This window comes from Scyliorhinus canicula, chromosome 20 (genome assembly GCF_902713615.1).
Source record: "Scyliorhinus canicula chromosome 20, sScyCan1.1, whole genome shotgun sequence".
In the NCBI taxonomy this organism is placed as follows: domain Eukaryota; kingdom Metazoa; phylum Chordata; class Chondrichthyes; order Carcharhiniformes; family Scyliorhinidae; genus Scyliorhinus; species Scyliorhinus canicula.
Genome location: NC_052165.1, coordinates 9,071,190 through 9,096,085, shown reverse-complemented (window position 1 = coordinate 9,096,085; position 24,896 = coordinate 9,071,190). Strand labels below are relative to the sequence as shown.

At 46.1% G+C, this 24,896-nt stretch overlaps 1 protein-coding gene across 1 annotated transcript in view; it reads left to right on the top strand.

The window, feature by feature from the left end:
* LOC119955019 overlaps positions 1 to 24,351 on the top strand; it is a 70,665-nt gene extending 46,314 nt beyond the window's left edge. The window contains exons 2-4 of the mRNA XM_038780824.1: positions 5,091 to 5,149; positions 5,240 to 5,370; positions 20,535 to 24,351. Coding sequence (XP_038636752.1) covers positions 5,091 to 5,149; positions 5,240 to 5,370; positions 20,535 to 23,636 — 3,292 coding nt within the window. The 3' untranslated portion in view covers positions 23,637 to 24,351. The remainder of the gene's footprint in view (positions 1 to 5,090; positions 5,150 to 5,239; positions 5,371 to 20,534) is intronic.
* The last annotated feature ends 545 nt before the right edge of the window (positions 24,352 to 24,896 follow it).

Here is a 24,896-nt window from a genome sequence, read left to right as displayed (position 1 = left end):
TTTCTGGTGGATGTCTTTCAGTACACTTTTCTACAGTCCGAGCCTTCCATTGGAGGTTTTTGTTTTCAGTCTGTAATGGTTTTCACTATTGATCCAGGTCTCAAAATTTCTCTTCAGATTCAGAAAACAGCAGCTAGGCAGCAGTTCTAGAGAAAGAGACAGCAGCTCACAGCTTCTCCTCTCAGCATCTAGGACCTAACCGTCCCTTCCTGGGTCCTCCAATTCATTGGTCATCCAATTGAACCAAATCCCTCCGATATCGCGGGTGCCAGAAAGTCTGAGGTTTTCTATTCAAAAGCTAAATCGCGACCAACACAAGAGTACTATTTTGCAACCTTTGCATTCCTCACTTCCTCTGCTAGATCCAACAGTACATTCATGGATTAAAATGATAGCGACAGGGTGAAAGAAATGGGAAATAAGGGAATTAACAGGAAGGCCCCTTACAATGGTTACAGTTGCCAGGCGATCATTGTGGAGGGGGCGGGGTGGAGGAAACACCTCTGGCCACAGCAATGGCCAGGAGGGTAAGGAGGGCCTCAAAACCTGGCCGGAGTGCCTCTCACACGCCAGTCTGCCTTTGTTAGTTGGCCTTAATTGGCCATTTAATTACCTTAACTGGCTGCTTAGGAGGCAGCACAGTGGTTAGCGCTGCTGCCTCACAGCACCGAGGTCACAGGTTCGATCCCGGCTTTGGGTCACTCTCCGTGTGGAGTTTACACATTCTACCCATGCCTGCGTGGGTTTCGCCCCCACAACTTCAAAAGATGTGCAGGCTAGGTGGATTGGCCTCGATAAATTGACCCTTAATTGGAAAAAATGAATTCGATACTGTTTTTTTTTTAAACTGGCTGCTTGCACGTGTGGTCCTTCCAGCCCCTGTCCTGCCTTCTGGATAATGACCTGGGTGTGGGATGGTGTTGGCAAACCAGCTCACTGGCCAGCAGCATGAATTCCCGCTCGTGATACCCACCTCGTGGGGGCAAAAACCACTCCGCCCAGTTAAATCGGAGATCAGATTTTACACCTCATATAAAAAGGGAAGAAATATAAACCTGTTGGTATTATATGGCACTGCATATGAATGTGTTCCTTCACTGCTAATGAGAAGCAGCCTTTCTAAGTTCCAGGTTGATACAGGACTCCCCACTGATTTGGCTAATTGAATGTCCATTACATTTTGACAAGCTGACTTTCGGGAAGCTTTATAGTTGATACTGCCTCACCTGACAATTGGCAACAGAATGTTTAAGAGACAATTGAGACTTGAACAGTGGAAGGGGTTTAACTGAAATGCAGACTAAGTAGATGCCAGTTTATCTCCTTGCTGGAGATATTCACGTTAATGTCATCAGCATCGATTGCAGTGCCCTGCTTGGTATTCATGAGAGGCGGAAATCAATTTCCAGTACTAGAGGGAGTTTGTCATATTGAACCTGAAGCCAATTAGACCCACGCTACTCAGCATATGGTTAAAGCTGCATTGGGATTCCAAGCCAGGTAGGTATTTATATTTGTTGCACAAAGTATCCTGGGTTCAATAGTGTTCTCTGAGATGGTGCTGTCCCCTTTGCCTGACGAAGTAGAAGCAGGGTCAGAATTCTGCCCGCTCCTTTGACCCCGCCATAAACCTAACCCATTTTCCTGGGTGGGAGGACAGCTTTGATGCAAGGCAGGCCCTTGTTGTCAGGGGACCTGCCACCAAGGAGCGTGCTATTGTACGTCATGGAAACAGAGCAGTGGTGTGGGAGTTGGTGACAAGGCGGATTTGTGCTTCCCTGTCAAAAGTGACAGCAAGGGGAAAGAGTTTTAAAAAAAAGTGTAAAATCCTCACAGTCCCAGATGACCATAGACTCCCATTGAGGGGGAAAGCTCACTGGTGTGGATTTAACCGGAGGATCACCACACCTCTGGTGAGGGCCAAGGTTGAGGAGGTCCCTTCATGCTGGTACGAGAATTAAATCCACGCTGTTCACCTCGCTCTGCATCATATTTTTTTTAAATATTTTTATTGCGGCGTGGGTAACCTTCACCTTCAGTACCTTGAACATTATGTCTGCAATCCCCTGCCTGAACTCCTTCAGCTTCGGGCAAGCCCAAAATGTGTACATCGTTCACAGGCCTCCAAGAACCTCTTCAGCTCCTTCTCCACTGCCGCCACCGTCCCCGACCGCAAACTTGACCGGTCCAATCTCGGCTCAATAACCAGATTAATGTCCCCCCCCCCCCCCCTTAATCAGCCAGGAGTCCAGGTCCGAGATCTTCCCCAACACCAGCCTCATGAAATCAACATCATCCCAATTTGGGGCATAAATGTTCACCAAGACAACTGATAAACCCTCCAATTTCCCAACCCCTCCAATTTCCCACCCACCATCACAAACCCGCCCCCCCAGTCTCCCACTATATTTCCCACCTCAAAACTTTGCCCGCCTATTTATCAGCACCGCCATCCCCTGCACCTTCACAGTATTTACAGTGCAGAAGGAGGCTATTTGGCCCATCGCGTCTGCACCAGTCCTTGGAAAGAGCACCCTACCCAAGCCCACACCTCTACCCTATCCCCGAAACCCAGTAACCCCACTCAGCCTTTTGGACACTAAGGGCAATTTAGCGCAGCCAATCCACCTAACCTACACATCTTTGGACTGTGGGAGAAAACCGGAGAACCCGGAGGAAACCCAAGCAGACACGGGGCGAACGTGCAGAGTCCACACAGACAGTGACCCAAGCCAGGAATCAAACCTGGGACCCTGGAGTTGTGAAGCAACTGTGCTAGCCACTGTGCTACCCCAATCCTGAAAGTCTTGCCATGCCCACCCTTTTCTTAGCCTCGTCTGGTCCCCAATCTTCATATGTGTTTCCTGTAAAAATGCCACATCCACCTTTAAAGCTCCTCGCGGGCGACCGTTTGACTGGCCCATTCAGCCCTCTCACATTCCATATGACCAACCTGGTCAGGTGGCACCCCGCTCCCCTCCCCAGCCAATCGACCAAAGCCCTTCTTGGGCCTGTCCCAGGCCCGCGTCACACAACCCTCCAGGCTTGCCCTCGATGTCCAGCGTCACCAAATCTCTCCTTATTGCACTTCGCCAGCCCCACCCCTGTCAGCAGTCCCCCTCTCCCCTAAACAATCAGCAATCGCATCCCCCACTAAAACGCTGACCACCTGCTCACCCCCCACTGTGCTCCCTTGAACTAGCTCGCCCAGTTTGACTGGCAGCCCTCGCCCATTGTGCCAAGCATCCCAGCCCCCCCCCCCCCAACTGATTCCCCTCCCCCCACTTGAAGACTCCCATAGTGCAAACAACAATACTAATGAGAATAAAGGTGCACTCACCCTCCATGGTCCTCCAGCATCCCACCAAAGAACCCCGCAAAAAAGAGAAACGGCCCCAAGTGAAGAGAGGTTCTTCCCTAACCATCACCCAAAATGGAAAAAAGCAACACAACCAAAAATGCTGAGAGAACCAACATCTCCTCACAAGTTCAATGTCCTCCCTCTCCTGCCAGTTCATTGTCACTGAAGAACTCTATTACCTCCACCAGTGTTCCACAGTAGTATTCATAGCTGTTGTGGGTCACCCGAAGCATCCCCAACTTCACCCCCTTCTTGGGCAGCCTGGACAAGGTTGAATCCAGCTCTCCTCTTAGCCAGTTCCACATCCAGGTCCTGGTATACCCGGAGTCCGTTATCCTCCCAGGTACATCTCCCCTTCTACCTGGGCCACAGCAAGATCTTCTTTATCTAAGAATCGGTGAAGCCTCACCACCATCGCCGATTCATTTGCTGCAGCTTCTTCATCAATGCCCTCTGCACCCGATCAACCTCCAGGGGCTGGTTGAAGGGTCCCTCCCCAATCAGCTGCTCCAACATTTTGGCTACACAAGAGCCTGCGTCCTCTCCCTCGATGCCCACTGGCATCCCCGCTATTCTCAAGCTTTGCCTCCGGGAGCAGTTCTCCAAATCCTCCACTTACTCCTTGAGCCGCTTTCAGGTCTCCCTCAACATCCCAATTTCAGCCACCAACAAGGTAAGCTGCTCCTCGTGCCCCCCCCCCCCCCCCCCACATCTCCCCCTCCACCTTATGAATCACCTGGGTCACCAGCCTCAGCTCCACGCGGTCGATCCCCGCTTTTAGCAAGTCAACCACCTTCGCCAAGTCCTCCTGAGCTTCCTCTGCTGACTGAACTTCTCACTCAGAAAGTCCACCAGCTGCTCCGTCAACCTTTGCTCTCCGCCATCTTTCCCCGTGTCACACAAAGAGGGCTGGATTCTCCGCCGGTGGGATGCTCTGTTTTGCCGGCAGCCCCGGGGGGTTTCCCAACGGGGTGGGGCTGCCCCACAATGGGAAACCCCATTGACCAGCCAGCAAAACGGAGCATCCCGCTGGTGTGCTGAACCAGAAATCCGGCGGGACGGAGAATCCAGCCCAGAGTTTCTTGCTCTTTTAAACCAACTTCTGGTCCTCGAATCAATCCACTGATCTCACCAGTGGAGTATAACTTTCCTCCACTGGCTCTGCCTCCAAAATATCCATCCGGCAACTGGGGAAAGGGAACGAAAAAAAACGCCTCGAGCCAAATGTGCGACCACTCACTCAAACGCCATCGGAAGTCCCTCGATCTGCATCGCAAACCAGTTGACCAGCCAACTGAGCTAAATCAGCCACAGCAAGGGGAATTAGAAGAGCCTTCAAGGTAGAGAAACTTAGTGGCTTTATAGGTCTCATCCTCCATGGAGTCCGGGGCCTTACCACCAGTGAAGCTCGTCGATAGCCACTTTTCGCTAAGTGGTTCTGGGGAACAATCATTATAGTGGCAGCTGGGAGTAAAATGGGCCAGGAATCTGGAGTCAGTCCTGTTTACTGAGTTGACAAGGAAGGGGTCAGCCAGCAGTCGTCCCCAAGGATTTGCAGCATGGGTCACTTGCCTGATATCGTGTAGGATTGCAGAGAGGAACCCAGGCTTCACAATGTATTTTGGAAACCACGGTTAAATAACATCCTTAGACTGAAGTTTGCTCTGATTATATTTTACTCCAGAAACCTTCTGATATTGTTCTCACAAATTGTCTTTTTTTTTTAAAGCAAAGAGATGCTGGACACCCCCTCTGATGATGGCTGTATGATGCTACCAAATACTGAAGGTACATATTGCTCCATTTTAAGCTGCGTCTATCTACGACGTAATATCGCTGCCCATGGTAAGTTACTGATATTGCTTTGGCCTTACCCAGACATGGCTCAACAGGCGAATCGAGCGGCCATTTTGGAAACAGACCCATTCTCAGAATGGAATATGGAAAGCCTATTTGACAAAAATACAGAACAAAAAGAAGAAAAAAGTAAACAAGAACCAGACCCACAGGTACGGAATTTTCATTCAATGGTCATTGTAAATGGTGCTTTATATTTACATTTTGTCCCCAATTTGACCTTTTTCGCCTTTGGCTCACATTAGCTCAACATGGGGTTGTTATCTTTTTAAAACAACTGAGTAGAGTGTTTACTTTGTTTGATTGCCATCTTTATGTCATTCTAGTAAGTTTTTTTCAATGTGATCTCTTTTGTCAACGTCTGACTTTACTTGGGAAGTATCAAGATGTGTAAAAACGTTTCAATATTTTGTTATTGATACTATAATTGTCCTTTCTGATTGACACTTTTATAGGGTATAGGAACAATTGTTTTTTTTTTCAAAAATAATTTTTGAATGGGTATTTTGTTTCAGTATTTTAACACTTTGGGGGAGGGGGGGGGGAAGGGGGGGAATTTCACGCACTCCCCCCATGGTGTGTTTCTCAGCGGCAGAAGGTGACCTGCCGTTGGCCAGCAGTGGGATCTTCTGGTCTCGCCGCTGTCAATGGGATATCCCATTGAATCCACCGCACGGCACTGGCAAACCCACGACAGTGGGGATTTGGTGTTGGCGCAACCAGAAGATTCCGCCAATGTGAACAGCCAGGAGGCTCCAGCCTTTGTTATTCTACGGCTCAAATGATTCTGGACGAATGCGCATGGAATGGCCGTGGAAGCAGCAGGGAGAGTGGTGGAGGGGGTGTGAAGAGTTGTGGGCTAGAGGGCCTAACTACTTTTAATGTAAATACAACAAGTCCCAGATAACTAAGGCAGACTTTCCACCCAACTCCCCTCGGCAGTTGACCATTTTGGGCGGCACGGAAGCACAGTGGTTAGCATGGTCACTTCACAGCTCCAGGGTCCCAGGTTTGATTCCCGGCTTGGGTCACTGTCTGTGCGGAATCTGCACGTTCTCCCAGTGTCTGCGTGGGTTTCCTCCGGGTGCTCCGGCTTCCTCCCACAGTCCAAAGACGTGCAGGTTAGATGGATTGGCCATGCTAAATTGCCCTTAGTGTCCAAAGGGGTTGGGTGGGGTTGCTGGGTTACGGGTATGGGGCGGAGTTCTGGGAATAAATGGGATGTTATTTCCAAGGGCTGGTGCAGGCTCGATGGGCCAAAATGGCCTCCTTCTGCACTGTAAATTCTATGTTCTATGACCACCAATGATTTACATCTGGGGTTAGCGAACTTGACTCTCTCCTGCCCCCATCTTCTCAGGAGTGCAAATTGGGCATCTTAAATCAAGAGGGATCTGCAAATCCAGAAAATCCAGCCCTCAAGTTTCTCTACAACAAAGCGAGGGTATTCCTCCTCCCACTTAGTCAGTTACCTTGAAAGGTAACTATGAAATAATCAAACATTAGCAGAGGTGGCAAATCATCGCTCCTGGAGTCTTTATGGTCGTGAGTTGGAGTCTCTGGTTAGCGTTTCAGTTTTAAATTGAAAAGGTACATGTGAAGGGCAAATATACCTTGATTTAAATCCATCCCAGTTCGACACAGCAAAAGCATCAGTCTACGTCAACTGTACTGCCTGTAGGTAAAATTATTTTACTCAGTTGTAACCCAATTTGTGACAAATATATGAGTCTTTTGCAGAGAACTGTCAGACATAAAACAGACACTCTCAGACCACTTTGCTGAATGGGTACTCCGACTGGGTCCTCACACGTTTGGAAAATTGGCCTCTTCCCGAATCGGTTAACTTGGGAAGTAGAAATATCAGGCTGGCTCTCTAGGCATGTGCTTCTCAAGCTGTTTGAAGGTTTAATGATGGTACTGAACAAAGAGGATTTTGTCATGCAGATGAACCACGTTGAGGGATTGCTTGGCGCTGACACTATGTGGAACAAAGTAAAGTTCTCCATTCCTTCGAATCAGAATCACTCTCTTTTTGTTAGCACAACATTTCACCAAAATAATTTTCTTATTTTAAATAAGATTTTTTGCATTTAATGATTTTGATCATTTAGAGTGGCCCCTTTTCTTCAATTCTCTGTTGGAAGGCAGGTCCCACCCGCCATACCACCACCTCCACCACGGGTAGGGCGAGGAGGCAGGTCCCGAATCCACCCCATGTGGAACAGAAATCGAAACCTATGCTGTTGGCACCAGTTTGATTCACAAAGGCCATCCAGCCAATTTACATGCATGTTGCAGACCAGAACTATAAATGGCGATAGCCGAAGCTCCAATGTTCTTACCATCACATGGCTGGTCAGGAATCTCGGCCCCTTGACCATCTGCCATCAGCATATGTTGGAAGGATTGACAAGCTAATACGCAGTTTGAAAGGCTGCATTATGTACACGGCTTCCTTGGCCAGCAAGTGCGAGAGTCAGACATGAACCCGCTTGAGCTTCTGGCTCAGAGGAAGTGACGCCCCTCGCTGTACCACAAGATCTCTTATTGTGGCATTACACTCTTACAAATTTGTGGAGGCTGCCAATAAATTATAACCAAAATGTCAGAGCTTACTTAGACATGTTTCACGAGTAAACTGGCTATTGACATGAGCTCAATATCATAAATAATTCACAATCATAAATATCCCAATTAAAAAGGCTCTGGAGGTTTCGGAATGCGGAACCTTGTTCGTGTTTGATTTTAAAGGTTGAGGTAACTGACAATAATGCGGTTCCATTAACTTGATGCCTCCTTTGAAGCGCTGACAAACAAATGGACAGGCCCATTAAAAGGGGCGCTTTTAGGTTGCAAACAAAACCAAAAACATTCAAAGAAATGAATCAAATCAAAATGACATTGCTGGGAGTGATGAATTTTTTTTTTAAACAGACAATTTTATTGAGGTATTTTTGGCATTGTAAACAGTAACAATATGCATTAGTGTGCAGATACCAATTACAAAAAACATAGTGCAAATAGCAGTATCACTCTCGCAGATAGACCCGCCTATTCTTCCCCCCTACTCCACACACACACACACACACACACACACACACACACACACACACACACACCCCGCTGAGGATTAGTTCCACGCGGAGAAGTCGATGAATGGTTGCCACCTCCGGGCGAACCCCACTAGTGATCCTCGTAAGGCGAACCTGATTGTTTCCAAGCTGAGAAAGCTTGCCATGTCCGACAGCCATACTTCGGTCCTTGGGGGCTTTACGTCCCTCCAGGCCAACAGTATTCACCGCCGGGCTATCAGGGAAGCAAAGGCCACAACGTCGGCCTCTATCCCCTCCTGGACGCCCGGGCCTTCCAACACCCCAAATATCGCTACCTCTGGACTCATCGTCACCCTTGTTTTCAGTACCCGGGATATGACGTCGGCAAATCCCTACCAGCATGCCCCGAGTTTTGGACACGCCCAGAACATGTGGACATGGTTCGCTGGTCCTCCCCCACATCTAGCACACTTATCCTCCAGCCCAAGAATTTGCTCATCCGGGCCACCGTCATGTGGGTCCGGTGAACCACCTTGAACTGAATCAGGCCGAGCCTGGCACATGTTGCGGTTGTATTTACCCTTCTCAAAGCGTCTGCCCATACGCCTCCCTCCAACTCCCCACCAAGCTCCTCCTCCCACTTAAGTTTCAGTTCATTGGTCCCTGTGTCCTCCGCTCCCATCAGCTCCTTATAAATATCCGAGACTCTCCCCTCTCCTACCTCACCCCTGGAAATTACCCTGTCCTGGATCCCCCTTGGTGGAAGGCGTGGAAAGGACGGGACCTGTCTACGTACGAAATCCCGCACCTGCAAGTACCGAAAGTCATTCCCCCTCGCCAGCCCGAACTTCTCCTCCAGCGCCCTCATGTTCACGAAGCTCCCTTCCAGGAACAAGTCGCCCATCCTGCCCACCCCCGCCCTCCGCCATGCTCGAAACCCACCATCCATCTTCCCCGGGACAAATCGATGGTTGTCACATATTCGGGACCAGACCGACGCTCCCACTTCCCCTGCATGCTTCCTCCATTGGCCCCAAATCTGCAAAGCCGCCACCACTGTAGGGCTGGTGGTGTACCTGGCCGGCGGGAGCGGCAGGGGAGCCGTGACCAGGGCTGCCAAGCTGGTGCCCCTGGATGAAGCAGCCTCCACCCGCTCCCAAACCGACCCCGTACCCACCATCCATTTCCTTATCATGGCTATGTTAGCTGCCCAGTAGTAGTTGCTGAGGTTCGGCAACGCCAGCCCCCCCTCGCTACGGTTCCGTTCCAGCATCCCCCTCTTTACCCGCGGGGACTTCCCCGCCCAAACAAATCCCAGGATGATTTTATTGATTCTTTTAAAGAAGGACCGTGGAATGAAAATAGGGAAACACTGAAAAATAAACAGGAATCTCGGGAGGATCGTCATCTTCACCATCTGTACTCTCCCCGCTAGTGACAGCGGGACTGCATCCCACCTCCGAAACTCACTCCTCATTTGCTCCACCAGCCTGGACAAGTTCAACTTATGCATCTTACCCCAGTCGCACGCCACTTGTATGCGTAGATACCTAAAACTTTCCCCAACCAGCCTAAATTATAGCCCCCTCAGCCTATTCTCCTGACCCCTCACCTGCACCACAAACATCTCGCTTTTTTCCATGTTCAACTTGTAGCCCAAAAACCGGCCGAACTCCATTAGGATTTCCATAATCCCGTCCATCCCTGCCGCTGGATCTGACACATACAAAAGCAGGTAATTCGCGTAGAGCGAGACCTTGTGTTCTTCCCCCCCCCCCCCCCCCCCCCCCCCTGACCATTCCCTTCCATCCCCTTGCCACTCTCAGAGCAATTGCCAGCAGTTCTATGGCCAACGCAAACAGCAGTGGAGAGAGGGGGCATCCCTGTCTTGTCCCGTGGGGTAGTCTAAAATACTCAGATGTCATCCAGTTCGTCCATACACTAGCCTCCGGGGCCCGATATAGCAGTTTAACTCAGTCCACAAAGTCCTCTCCAAATCCAAACCGTCCCAGCACCTCCCATAAACAGTCCCACTCCACCCGGTCAAAAGCCTTTTCGGCATCCTTTGCCAGATGCTTTAACTCCCGTGATGCCCCCGAGTGGTGGAAGGCCTCGAGCATTCTATTTACGTAACAATAGCTCAGAGAATATGGAGTTAGATTTCCTGTCAATTATCACTGTACAACATAATCAAACTTTCAACTTTTGGTGATCCCGCTCACCTGATTGATGGTCCAGCAGCGCCACAGTAACAAAACATCCTTCAAACTTGTAATCATACTTATTGTTTTTACGACCAAATGGATAATCTTCGGTTTCTTGGCATGAAATGCTATTTGTCAGTCTGCTCAAATTGTTAAGTGCCTGCAGATTTTTCCTTCCCTGGAGCATACTGTTTATCCAGAAATGTTGTCATCCTTGAATTTAGACAGTTTGTAACAAGAATCTCATCAACATTTTAACATCCAAGATGTAAAGTCTTATCACTGGGGGGTTGGGGGAGGGGCATGACTAGTCATTGCTTACCAATTAGAACAATTATCTCTGATAACTGCCCTCTGTTTCCTATTTGCCAATTAAATCCTGGATTGCCTGAATTAAAACAAGCCTTATTATAATAACAGGCAATGACCCATTTGGGGCCAGTCAGGTATTAGCCGCATGTGGCAAAATGCAAGAAATTGCTGTGCCTAATTACACCATGGCCAAAATAAACAAAGATAACATAGAAATAGACAGAAAGTGTTTTACAATGAGACTCAAAATATCTCATTTTATTTTTTGTTGCACCTTTAGTGAAGTTAAATGGTGGCGGCAGGGGAGCACTCTGGTGAGCACTGCTGCCTCACAGCAGCCGGGACCCGGGTTCAATTCCAGCCTCTATGTGGAGTTTGAACATTCTCCCCTTGTCTGCGTGAGTTTCCTCCGGGTCGCTCCCACAGTCCAAAGATATGGAGGTTAGATGGATTGGCCATGCTGAATTGCCCCTGGGGTTACTGTGCCTGGGTAAGGTGGTCTTTCAAAGTGTCAGTGCAGACTCGATGGACCAAAAGGCCTTTTCCTGCACTGTCGTGATTCTATGATTCTATTCTATGAAATAAGGAATCAATTCTGCTCATAGCGTTTTGGGCTGGAACTCAATGCATGGTAATGGGAATCATAGAATCCCTGCAGTGCAGAAGGAGGCCATTTGGCCCTTCGGGTCTCCACTAGCTCTTGGAAAGAGCACCCTACTGAAGCCCACGTCTCCACCCTATTCCCATAACCCCACTTGGACACTAAGGGCAATTTATCATGGCCAATCCACCTGACCTGCACTTCTTCGGACTGTGGGAGGAAACTGGAGCATCCGGAGGAAATCCACACAGACACAGGGAGAACGTGCAAACGCCACATAGACTGTGACCCGAGGCTGGAATTAAATCCGGGTCCCTGGAGCTGTGAAGCAGCAGTGCTAACCACTGTGCCACTGCGCTGCCATTAGTTTGAACCTTCTTAATTTGTAATGTGGTAAATTAGGTGGGGGGGGGGGGTTTGAAATTGGAAGTCAAACCAGCCTCAAGTTAAGGTGTGTAAACAGGCAATTATTGTAGGCAGGGAGATCAGACATTTCTGGATCCCTTGCCAAAACAAACTAGAGGTAATTTGCCGTAAACTCATTCTGTTGATGCATTCTCCTACAGCAGGACTGGGCAACTCACATTTATCTCTTTTCTTACCCTTGCTGGAGTGGCAAATGGCCTTTACTGTGTCAGCTTTTCACCACAACTTTGCCTTGCTGTGGCAAGGTGACACCTCTTACAAGAAGTTGATAAGTCCTGTGAAGCAAAACATGTGACCTAATTTATGGATATGCATGCCCGGATTTAATAATTGGCATATAATGGGAGCATATTTTTCCTGAAGAATATGCGGGAGGTCCGTTCCTTTTAAAATAACCACTGTCATGCTATTGACGAGGGTATCCAGGTTAAAAGTACATCGCCACATTTATTTCTAAATTAAGTAATATAATAACAATAATTATCTTTATTGTTGTCACAAGTAGGCTTACATAAACACTACAATGAAGTTAACGTGAAAATCCCCGAGTCGCCACACTCCAGCGCCTGTTCGGGTACGCAGAGGGAGAATTCAAAATGTCTAATTCACCAACCAGGTCCCGCAGTGTTTTCTTGTTTCAAACTGGATTGCCTTCTGGACTCATACATTCCCCTGAGCCCAGTGTTCCAGGGCCCAGGTATCTTAGAAAAAAATGATCCTTCTTTCCAGATACAGAAAAGGAAGGAAACAGCAACAGCAGCCTCCAGGCACCTGCAGTCACCAGCAGGAGCAAGCAGCAAACACAAGCTGCTCCTGTGAAGTGCTGTCACAACTAACGAGGCCAATTCATCATTAGCAAAAGCCTTCAGTTGTGAAGCTAGACCTTTTATAGGGTCTTCTCACTATAATTTATGTTTTTGTGTATTTGTTTTGTTTCTTATTATTTTCTTTTGTTTTTTGTGTTTTTTGTTAATCTGTGACCTGCACGTCTATCTACACGTGCTGGATTAGGCCAGCATCTGCCACTGACACTGGCGTGATGATGGGTGTGAAAACCAAGCTAAAGAACATAAAGTAACTGATGGCTAAAACAAAAGAGGGGAGTGCCCCAAAACAACGAGTGGAGCACAGCCCAAAAAGAACGAGAAAGGAAACAAAAACTTAGCAAAATCCCGTCAAATTAAAGTGTGAGAATCGGGGTCGATAAGGCAATCCAACCCCTGCGGTACCCACCGAGCACGGAAGGCCCCGAGTGTGCCCGTGGACACCGCATGCTCCCTATCCAGGGACACCCGGCCATGAACAAGGCCGCGGAAGATGGGCAGACAGTCAGACTGGCCAACCCCCTCGGTCGCCCGCTGCCTGGACCTATAAATGGCAAGTTTGGCAAGGCCCAGGAGCAGGTTCACGAGGAGGCCCTCCGCACCGGATGTCCGTAGATTAGGAGCGCGAAGCTAGAGGCTGCTCACAGTCAAAGGGTGTTAAAGTGACCTTCAGCATTTAACAGGGCTCTGTCCTGGAACTGTTTGGTAGGACATACAGGGCTCTGTCCTAGAACTGTTTGGTAGGACAGACAGGCAGCAGCTGTAGTTGCCCCAGTCATGGGTCTCCACCATATTTAAAGATGACTTGTAGGCCTCATGGACAGAAACCCCCTCACCACCACTACATGCCCCACCCCCCCACCCAGCCCAGGGGTGATCCCCAGCCTGGAACGCTTCACCACCTCCCCTCCGGACCAAGCCGAACCCCCTGAGGGATCCCCCACGCCTTTGAGCTGCATGCCCAAAAATGGAAATGGCTACTCACCTCCGCAGTTCCCCTCAGCAAACGATGCGCCAGCTTCACGTTTTTGAAAAGCAGTACCAAATAACACCTGTGTGAAATCTCTCTGGGGAGTCGATTAATTCCCAGGAGGCCATTGCATTCGGCTTTAATCTCGCGAATGAGATGGAAATTAATGCAAATTGGGGTTCCTGATATTCTCGCCCTATTTGGGTGAGATCCAGAATTCGCAATTGGGAGCGGGACGGTTAGATGGTAAACTGGTTCACGCCTGGCGTAAATGTCGATTTTGGCCTTTCCTGCTTTTTAACTGATGCAACAGGCACAATGCGGTGGTTAACTTGCAGGAGGAAGCCATTCGGCCCTTTGAGCCTGCTCCGCCATTCATTATAATCATGGCTGATCATCCAACTCAATAGCCTAATTCCACTTTTCCCTCAAATGCTTTGATGCTCTTTGTCTAAGTGCCATATCTAACTGCGATTTGAAAACCAAAAGTGTTTTGGCCTCAACTTTCTGTGGTAATGAATTCCACAGGCTGACCACTCTCTGGGTGAAGATATTTCTGCTCATCTCTGTCCTAAATGGCCTGCCCGGTATCTTCAGACTGTGATCCCTGGTTTTTCACACCGCCACTATCAGGGGAATCCTTCTTGCATCTACCCTGTCCAGAATTTGATCAGTTTCTATGAGATCTCAGTCTTCTGAACTCTAGCGACTCAATCTTTTTCATACATCAGTCCTGCCATCCCAAGAATCATTCTGGTAAACCTACTCTGCACTCCCTCTATTGCACAAACATCCTTCCTCAGATAAGGAGACCAAAACTACACACAATATTCCAGGTGTGGTCTCACCATTACCCTGTATAATTGCAGCAAGACACTCCTGCTTCTTTACTCGAATCCTCTTGCTATGATAGCCAACATATCATTTGCCTTCTTTACCGCTTGCTGTACCTGCATGCTTACCTTCAGTGACTGGTGTACTACGATACCCAGATCTCGTTGTACATTCCCCTCTCCTAATTTATGACCATTCAGATAATAATCTGCCATCCACTTTGCTGCCAAAGTGGATAACCTCACGTTTATCGACATTATACTGCATCTGCCATTCATTTGCCCACTCACTCAACTTGTCCAAATCACAGCGAAGGGTCCCTGCATCCTCCTCACAGCTCACCCTCCCACCCAACTTTGTGTCATCTGCAAATTTGGAGATATTACGTTTAGCTCCCTCATCTAAATCATTAATATATATATTGTGAATAGCTGGGATCCCAGCACCAAGATATTTGGATGAAATGGTCAGCTTTGTCTCTTGGTAAACTTTCATTGACAAATTTTGCATATAACTGACCCAAATTTCAGCTTTCCCGTTGAGTTTGGAGGGTTTTGTTTTATCAGAACTAACGGCCAAACTGCCAGGTTGCATATTTTTCAAGTAAGGAAACAAAAATTTTAATCAATCTTCTACTTGGTGAGCTGAGGTATTAAAGTTTAGACATTTGCTAAGTAGCCATATTATTCTCCCTGGATGATGTTTTGCCCCATATTTCCTTCCTCAATTGCTCTCCTTTAAGAAGGATCAGAACTGTCCACTCCATTGTCAATTTATTTTAATGAACCTTTCAAATTGGCTGTCCCAGCTGTTTGGTAATTTCTATAAACTGTCTTAGTTTCCTTGGAATCAAACCTTGTCTATCGCTTGTCTACCACAATCAATTGTAAATCGCATAATTGTACTTACTTTGTTATTTGATGGTAAGCACTGTTCAGCAAGAGGCATGCTCTTCAATGAAACATAGAGTACCGTCAAATTTCTATAACATGGTAATTTTACATCTTTACCGGTTAGTGTCTTCGAAGGTATGATTCCAAATAAAAATGAGTACAGTGTGTTGATTAAAGGTTCTCACCAGTATGAGCCTGTCAAATAAATGGTACATCTTGTGCGAAATGGCCTTTTAAGTCCTCTTTTCATATTGAAATTATAAATAAAATATTAGCTATGCAAATTTCTGCCTGTTTTAAATGTGACTTTCAGCTCACACTAAATAATTCAAGAAATTTATGCTTTGTTTTCTTCACATTTTTCAAATATCTGGTGCTAAACAATAGGTTAGCTTAAGTTTACTGAAATCACTAGATCTTGTGAATGTTCAAAATTTGTAAGTATTTTCATGTTTATTAATCATCCATTTATGGACCAAGAAAGCATGGTTTAACCTTTTCTCAGTGGCAGAGTTCTCACCTGAGTCAGAACATAGTTGGTTCAAGTACCATTCCAGAGTTTGAGCACTTAATCACAGCTGACACTCCGGGGCAGCAATATGGGAGTGCTTTACTGCCAGATGAGCCCTCTATGAGATGAGTCATTAAACAATAGTCCCCACTACCCTCATTGGTGAATTTAAAAGATCCCCATGGCATAATGTAATGGTGGCACAATGGTTAGCATTACTGCCTCACAACTCCAGGGACTCAAGTTCAATTACAACCTCGGGTGACAGTTTGTGCGGAGTCTGCACGTTCTCCCCGCGTCTGCGTGGGTTTCCTCCGGGCGCTCCAGTTTTCCACCGCAGTCCAAAGATGTGCACGTTAGGTGGATTGGTCATGCTAAATTGCTTCTCAGGGCAGGGTTGCAGGAATAGGACGGGGGTGGGGGGGGGGGGGGGTTTGAACCTAGGTAGTGTGGTCGTTCAAAGTGTCGGTGCAAACTCAATGGGCCAAATGGCTTCTTTCTGCACTGTAGGGATTCTATGATTCTATGAATAGCAGTTAAGCTTTCCCATTTTTGTTGCCCTGTGTTGATCCCTGATATGAACTCACCAAAACGGGTCTCATCGCACTTGTGTTTAGGAGACCCTGCAGAACACACATTAGCTGCCGCATTTCCCCATTTGGACAGTGACCAGACTTCAAAAGGACTTCATTATGGGTGTCCTGTGATCATTAAGAGAACAATATTAATGCAAGTTTTTCCTTTCTTGTAGAATATCGAACTGGGTAAGTATACACGAAAAACCATTTCATATAACAATTACGGCAAACATTCAATCATTTTAACCTGCATCGGATTCTGTACATTAGCCTGTCTGACAAGTCACAAAATCAGATTTTCTAATGTGTAACAAAGAAAATGGTTTGATGATCTATGAGTTAATACTCAGCTGGATAATTTAGTTTGATTAAATTGAGAAACAAATGATTGATCAATGGACATGATTCTATACAATTGCGTCTAATTGGTTACCTAATAATCTATTAAATCTTTCCACTGTTGAAATATATTCTTGGAGGTCACCTTTAAACCCCCCACCCCCCACACACGCACACACACCAAGCAGAAACAAGTGTTACTGTGACCACAGAGGAATCCACACGGGAGGCGTAGAGAAACTGGTTATTTATTTATATTCACAACTATTTACAAGATGTACACAGGTCCCAGTCGGGACTTCTCTGCTTGGCTCCAGTTGGGCTGAGCTTTTATACATGGTGTCACCTTGGAGAATGCTTACCTGAAGATCAGAGGCTGAATTTCCTTGACTGCTAAAGTGTTCCCCGACTGGAAGGGAACATTCCTGCCTGGTGATTGTCGTGCGATGTCCGATCATCCGTTGTCGTACGGTCTGCATGGTCTTGCCAATGTATCACGCTTCGGGACATCCTTTCCTGTAGCGTATGAGGTAGACAACGTTAGCCGAGGCGCATGAGTGCCTCTGTATACGGATGAATGGACATCAGGACACGTGACAATGCAGAACCGCCGAGCAGAAACTTATGGCCAAGTTCCGCACACATGAGTACGGCCTCAACCGGGACCTTTGATTCATGTCGCAGTACATTCACCCCCCACGATCTGGTCTGGGCTTGCAAAATCCTACCAACTGTCCTGGCTTGAGACAATTCACACCTCTTTAACCTGTGATTATCCCTCTCTCCAGTTGCTCCGTCTGGATCTGTAAAGATTTAATTACCTGCAAAGACTCGCATTCAAAGTATCGTCTTGCATCATTGACTTTGTCTATATATATGTTTCTGGAACCCACCTCTTCATTCACCTGAGGAAGGAGCTGTGTCCCGAAAGCTAGTGAATGAAAACAAACCTGTTGGACTTCAACCTGGTGTTGTAAGACTTCTTAATGTGCTCATTCTTGGCAGCAGCGCTTGGGAACCGGGCAACCCGTAAATATTGAGGTTGTATGTCAAGGGTTACATGAATTTTCACCATGGCTCCTTTAATTTTCCCCAATCCTCCAATATCTCGTAGAGGTCTCCTGAGCCCATCTGGAAAGTTCGCTGCCAACCAAGTTGGAGATGCTGCAGCCAATTGTGTCCTCATAAACTGGGTCCATGTCCTTTCACTATAATCAATGGTAATCTAACGTACTGCTATACGGGTCATCATGGTCCCTGCTATGGTCAGTGGTTTTCCTGTTTATGTGGCCAATCATGCTGCAGTATCTCGTAACAGCAGGCATTGTACTCCTGACTTGATTTTCTTGAATGTTTGCCTGCCAATGACTGAGGCGGCAGCGGTGGCAGCTCCCGTGTCCAATTCCATTTCCAAGGAATGCCGTTTATTTGAATGGTTATTCTAATAGGGGCAACCTTGTGTGCCTCTATGCATTTTGGCTGTTCTAAGAGTAGGGTGCAGAATCTGGGCTGGCGCCTACCTCTGGTGGAGTTGCGGGGCAGGTGGACTGTTCCCCCGGTAGTTTCCGCTCCCCGTGTCTTCTTCACCTGCACACCCCACATTGTCCAGGGTCTTTCTCGTCTGGTTCAGGAAACAGATCCTGCATAATCGACGCAGTCCTAAATCCTCAGCCCTGACCTCGAAAGCATTCTGTCCAGGGTGGGATTCTGGTGGTTCCTGTTTTTATGGGGGTGTCATTCGCCGGGAGGGGGCACGTCACACACCATCGACCTCCGTTCCCTGTAGCTCGTCCATGACAAGATTCGTGGCGAGACTAATTGGTCCAACCCCGTGGGCCTCGTGTGGGTTATAACAGGTGTAAAGGTAAAAATAATCGGTTTATTTCACCTTGCCAAACCATTTTGCCTTTTATCCTGCTAGTGCACTCACTCCACTCCCACAAGCCTGAAGTCCTTTTGGGATTAAATTCAACCTCTTGGTTTTGAATCACATTGAATACATTCTATGGAGCAAACCTATGCTTCAAACCTTCCTCTTCTTGGAGCACCACATGAATCTATGCAAAAAAGGAAGCCATTGCATTAATTACACTTAATTGCATTTTAATTAGACTGGGTGGGTATAGTCACCGTGGCTTGCCCACCAGAAGAAACAGGTTAGTAGCTGGGTTCCAGATCAAAGCGGCTCTCCCAAGATAAACTTCATTGTGTCAGAGAAAAACAGGGGTGTTTCCCTGGGCATTAGCTTTTCCTGACCCAAACACCATTGCCACACCAACTCGTCATCCACGAGGCCATGTCAAACATCTTAGTTAACCACTAGTTGACCTCATAATAATAATAATCTTTATTGTCACAAGTAGGCTTACATTTGCAATGGAGTTATTGTGAAATTCCCCTGGTCACCACATTCCGGCGCCTGTTCGTGTACACAGAGGGAGAATTCAGGATGCCCAATTCACCTAACAAGCGCGTCTTTTGAGGACACATGGGAGGAAACCGGAGCACCCGGAGGAAACCCACGCAGACACGGGGAGAACGTGCAGACTCCGCACAGCCAGTGACCCAAGCCGGGAATCGAACCTGGGACCCTGGCGCTGTGAAGCAACAGTGCTAACCGCGCCGCTCAACAACCTGAACTTCCAGCCACCTGAAGTTCTCTCCTGACTACTGGCCACTGCTGATTTCTGGCCATGTCAGCATGCCAAAGATGGGTGCCAGTAGGTGCATTTTGGTGCCAGTAGGTGCATTTTGCAGACACTCCACTTCCACACACCTGAAACCGGTCTGGGATTAAATTCAACCTCTTGGTTTTGAATCACATTGAATCGGTTCTATCGAGTAAACTCATAGAACATAGAACATAGAACAGTACAGCACAGAACAGGCCCTTCGGCCCTCGATGTTGTGCCGAGCAATGATCACCCTACTTAAACCCACGTAACCCGTATACCCGTAACCCAACAATCCCCCCATTAACCTTACACTACGGGCAATTTAGCATGGCCAATCCACCTAACCCCGCACATCTTTGGACTGTGGGAGGAAACCGGAGCACCCGGAGGAAACCCACGCACACACGGGGAGGACGTGCAGACTCCACACAGACAGTGACCCAGCCGGGAATCGAACCTGGGACCCTGGAGCTGTGAAGCATTGATGCTAACCACCATGCTACTGTGAGGCCCCATGTTTCAAACCTTCCTCTTCCTCTTTTATTACATGTAATACAAAGGAATTGACGAAGGAATTCTTGAGATATTTTGATTTTACCTCAGGTTGCAGGTTGCCAAATCATTTCTTTCCAATTCAATAGCCCAGTTGATGTGTTTTTTTTTCCACTATGGCGCAGTTTGCCACATATCAGTTAAATATCATTATGAGAGAACTTTGTCTTGCTGCATTTCTGTAACTCTTCCCAGATGAAGAGGTCATGGGATGTTTAAATTAGTCTTTGGATAGGCTTTGATTAATATCTGATATGACAGAGTCATTTGTTTTATGCTGTTAGTTGGGGATTGAACATATTTTGTTTGTGACTGCAGTTTTAAATCTCTCAAAACTCTTATTTTTGGGGGCTGATAGGAGACTTAAACATCCATAGTAATTTGACGCAGCAATTGATTTAAGTGATCAATCTATTCCATGAGGGTTTTAATTTATTGGCTGCCCTTGGGCAATCACATGTGTTAAATATTATTAAATGTATGAAAATAGTTTTGAAGAAGGCATAACTGTCACTTGTCACTGATTAATTTATTTTTACAGATAAATCCTCCATGGCACATTTCATTGACCACCTCAAGAGATCAGGAAACTAATTTAACACTTATTGATGGATCACACTCTCACGTTAAAGAAGAAAATGAAAAGAATGCCGTTGCAATCAGTGAATCACCAATTAGTCAACAGAATGATATAGATGTTGAATATAACAAATTTGCAAGTGTAAATGACCACGCAGAGAATGAGGTAAAGCAAGAGAATGAATCTGTGTGGGTTAAATTCCGATTAGACAATCTGTCAACACAGAGTCACGAGGGAAGTATAAATGCAACAGGACAAGCAGATAGTGCTAATGTTGTAGCAAGCAATGACAACACAATGACCCAATTTTCTCATTTGTTTTGTGATGAAGCACATTTACTACATGAAGGCAGCCTTCCTCTCTCTCAGGGAAGCGGCGAAGCTGTTACACCGCACGTAATCGATACATCAGCTGAGCCTGAACTAGGATGGAATAGTTTCTCAGGAAGCAACACAGAGCAGAATAACTTGGTAATCATTCAGGGCGCTATAGATAAATGTGGTAAGCCCCCTACTAATGTACAAAATCATGTAGACGCTCTGCAAGAGGCGACTAATGCTGGAAGTGGAAGCGGTGAAAATGCTTATTTAACTGGTAATACATTATTGAAGAATGAAACCGAGTCCATCGCTGGTTCTACAGTACGCACCAACGCTGATATGGAACGTCAGCCAGATAGAAGCAGTCCATCCGTCCACAGCTCAATCTCATCAAAGCTAGAAATGATTTTAAGAGCAAAAATAGGTGACACACACGAACCGCTTAAGTATTACAGTAGAGCTGAGAATTCAGAAGGTCTAAAGCAAGATGATTTTTCCGAGAAAACTATTTTGACTAAGGAAGGAGCAGAAAGTATTCAAGAGCAAAATGCAATTAAACGAGCTCCCCAGCTTAGTTCAAAAGAGAAATTTAGTGATCATTCAGAAATTGGAAGAGAAGTGACCTGCCAAGTTTCTTCAAAAGAAGAAAATTCTTGTGGTATGTATTCAAATGACAGAAGATTTGCAACAGACACCACAGGCATCATAGAATTTACACAATATACTACTATGCACGGTGCTTCAGATAAGGAAAAGCATCATAATCTAGGGAAGGAGCTTGAGGTTTGTCTCCAAATCGTATCTAGTGAACAGCTGCAAGTTACAAATGTGCCAGATATTGAGACTGCGGCGAAGGCTACGGAATTCCCTGTGCTGCAGGGACCTTCGGAAGATCCAGACCCAGACCCTTGTGAAGCGAGTAAGATTCTGGTACAAATTCCAGAGATTCATTCAACAAACAGGAATACTGCGAACGGAGAGAAAGACAATGCAGTAGCCTCCGCACCAATCGCAGAGCGAAGCGTTAGTGCTCCATCCTGCATGTTAGCGGATGCAGTAGTAAAGGAAGCAATAGAGGCAGCTTTGTTTGAAATTACCGGGGATGAAGGAAGAATTACCACATCCATATCACAAAAAGAGAAAGACGTGCCGCGTTTGCCAAGTGGAGAAAAAATCTCAGAGTTCTTTCCACTTTCCACGGCTTTCCACTTAACGTCAAAACACGAACAGCCTTTACAACTCTACATTACTCATGGACAAAATGCAAAAGGCGTTTCAGAGCTTGGTGATTGCATCGTACCCAAAATGAATATAGTGTGTGCACAAATGGGCGAGGATGTACCTGATACTCCTCAGAAAAACACAGCAGAAGAAGCCGCTCCAATGGAAAATCTGTGTACAAGAACATCTGTACCAAGTTCAGAGGATATAAAATACCCTTGTAGTTATGGACAATCTTTAGAAGTTGCACCAAGATTAACTGATTTTAAATTGGCTGTGGAGAATCAAAGTGAAGCCACAATTACAGCATACAATGGGGAAGATGTTACCGATTCAACGAAGGCGTTTCCTGATCGTCAAGAAGGGAGACTCTCTTGTAAAATCACTGATACAAATGAGAGCATTCCTGAAAATATTTTTGAATCCGTGGGACCTAAAATAACAGACAATGGCGAAGGTAATCAAGCAGATGCAGAGATTGCAAAGCAGTTGGCTATTAACCTTGCTGAGCTCCCAGAGGAAAAAGCACGTTGCAGTGAGAATGAGACAGCTATTGACTTTACACAGAGCAGTAATGTTTCAGAAATGGACTTTCAACAAAATTACCGTGTGCTGGATGCTGACGAGCCTGCAGTGGTGGGAAAAGCAGAACTTAACGGAGAAGAAGCAACGAGCATTAAAAACATTTTGCAGCACTTCAATGGGACAGACGAATCCAGGTCCACGGGATTTGCCCAGTTACATAAAGTTACTAGTATGTCCCAAACGATAAAGGAAGCTGTGTCTGCTCCTGAACAGAGAGTCAAAGGGGAAGTTGACCATGAAACGAGCATGGAGTGTGAGGCAGTTGATACACAAGAATGTGGGACAGACAATGAGGTTATGGCGGAGAGTGAAAGAGAAAAAGCTGATATATTTCCTGAATCAATAGATGCCCACAGTCTTGAAACGATAGAGTTGTGCCATGGCACTCAACAAGTGCAAATAGATGAGAGCATGAATCAAAATGCAGTAAGGCCTCAAACTATTACCAAAATAAGCTCAACCCCACATACCTCAAATGATACAAGAGAAAGCAAATGTAGAAATACCATATTACCACAGAATTCTGAGTCATGCAGCCATCATAAACACTTAGGTCCAATCATATTGATTAGTACACCCATTGAAGAGGATGAGTTAAGGGAACCAAACAGTAAAGCCTCTCGTAATATCCATCCCTATACAGAAGGTTTAGAATCTGGGGAATATAATGAGAAAATACTTGGGAATGAGCAGGCAAGTGAGGCTTCCGATGGCAGCGGTAAGCGTGAGGAATCGTGGTTACAGAGCGAGCCATTTGCAGACGAAATCACTTTGAAAAACACAGTCTGGAAAGTTTGCTGTTCTGTTTTGTTCGTTGTGTTTCTAGTTACTGTTTATCACTATGACTTTATGGGGTGTTTTGCACTTTACCTGTTTTCATTGTATTGGTTATACTGTGAAGGAGAAAAAAGCACTGACTCTGTCAAAAAGGAATGATACAGGACGTCAGCATTTTATTGAGTGATGTAAGGAAAGGCAATGGTTGCATTTTATGAAGAACTGAAATTGGTTTTTGGAATTGTTAACCATTTGAGTACTGAAATAGCCAATGCTTTTCAGAATGCATACTGCATTTGGTTCACACACTAACAAAATGATTACCTATATTTCTACCAATATTGTGCGGTAGAATTAATCACATTTTCACAACATGTAATGTTTTATAATTCATCACATTCTTAGAATAAAGCAAAATGATTGTAGCCTTGTTTTATTCTTGATTAAGACGCAAAGCAATATTGCAGTCCTCAAAAGGTTTAACAGTAACAACAATGCTAGCAAAATGCCTTACTCATAAATAAGTTAAAAAAAACAGTGCCTAGGAGAGAAATCTTTACAGAAAATTGACTTTATAGCCCGTTGCCTTTTGTATAAAGTAATGTGATTGACATTTACTTTTTAAAGAAACTTGGCTTAAAAATGTCTTTGTGAAATTTATATGACCATTTTTTTTCTCACGTGAGTGCAGTTCAGGCAATAATTGCAGACCAAATTTTTTTGTGCTGTCCTAAATTTGTGTTATTAGCTAGCCCAACATTTACTGAATACTTCAAGTCATATAACCTTGCTCATTTTATAGTCAGTGAGTGGAAATCTGGTTTGGTTTTCTTAATGGTGAAAGGCATTAAAGTTGTTACAAATTATTTTAAAACACACCTTTTATTTCCTGTTCCCGATATCTATACATGGCGTTATCTAGTTAACCTTCCGAACTGCCATTGTGCCTGGTGGTACGGAAATGGCTTTGAATTGTTTGTGGAGACAAGAATATCCTGAGGGAGGACGAGAAGCAGATCAAAATGACAGTACATTTTCCATGCAGATAGATAAGCTTATACTGCAATAGATCTTCAGCGGGGCTTGCTTTAAGGGGCTGGTTTAGCTCACAAGGCTAAATCGCTGGCTTTTAAAGCAGACCAAGCAGGCCAGCAGCACGGTTCGATTCCCGTACCAGCCTCCCCGGACAGGCGCCGGAATGTGGCGACTAGGGGCTTTTCACAGTAACTTCATTGAAGCCTACTCGTGACAATAAGCGATTTTCATTTCATTTCATTCATTAGTTCAGTTGGCCCGCCTTCTCAACCTTACCCCCTTGTCTGAGGTGTGGTGACCCTCAGGTTAAATCACCACCAGTCAGCTCTCCCCCCTCAAAGGGGAAAGCAGCCTATGGTCCCCATTAAGTGAAAGCGTATGAGA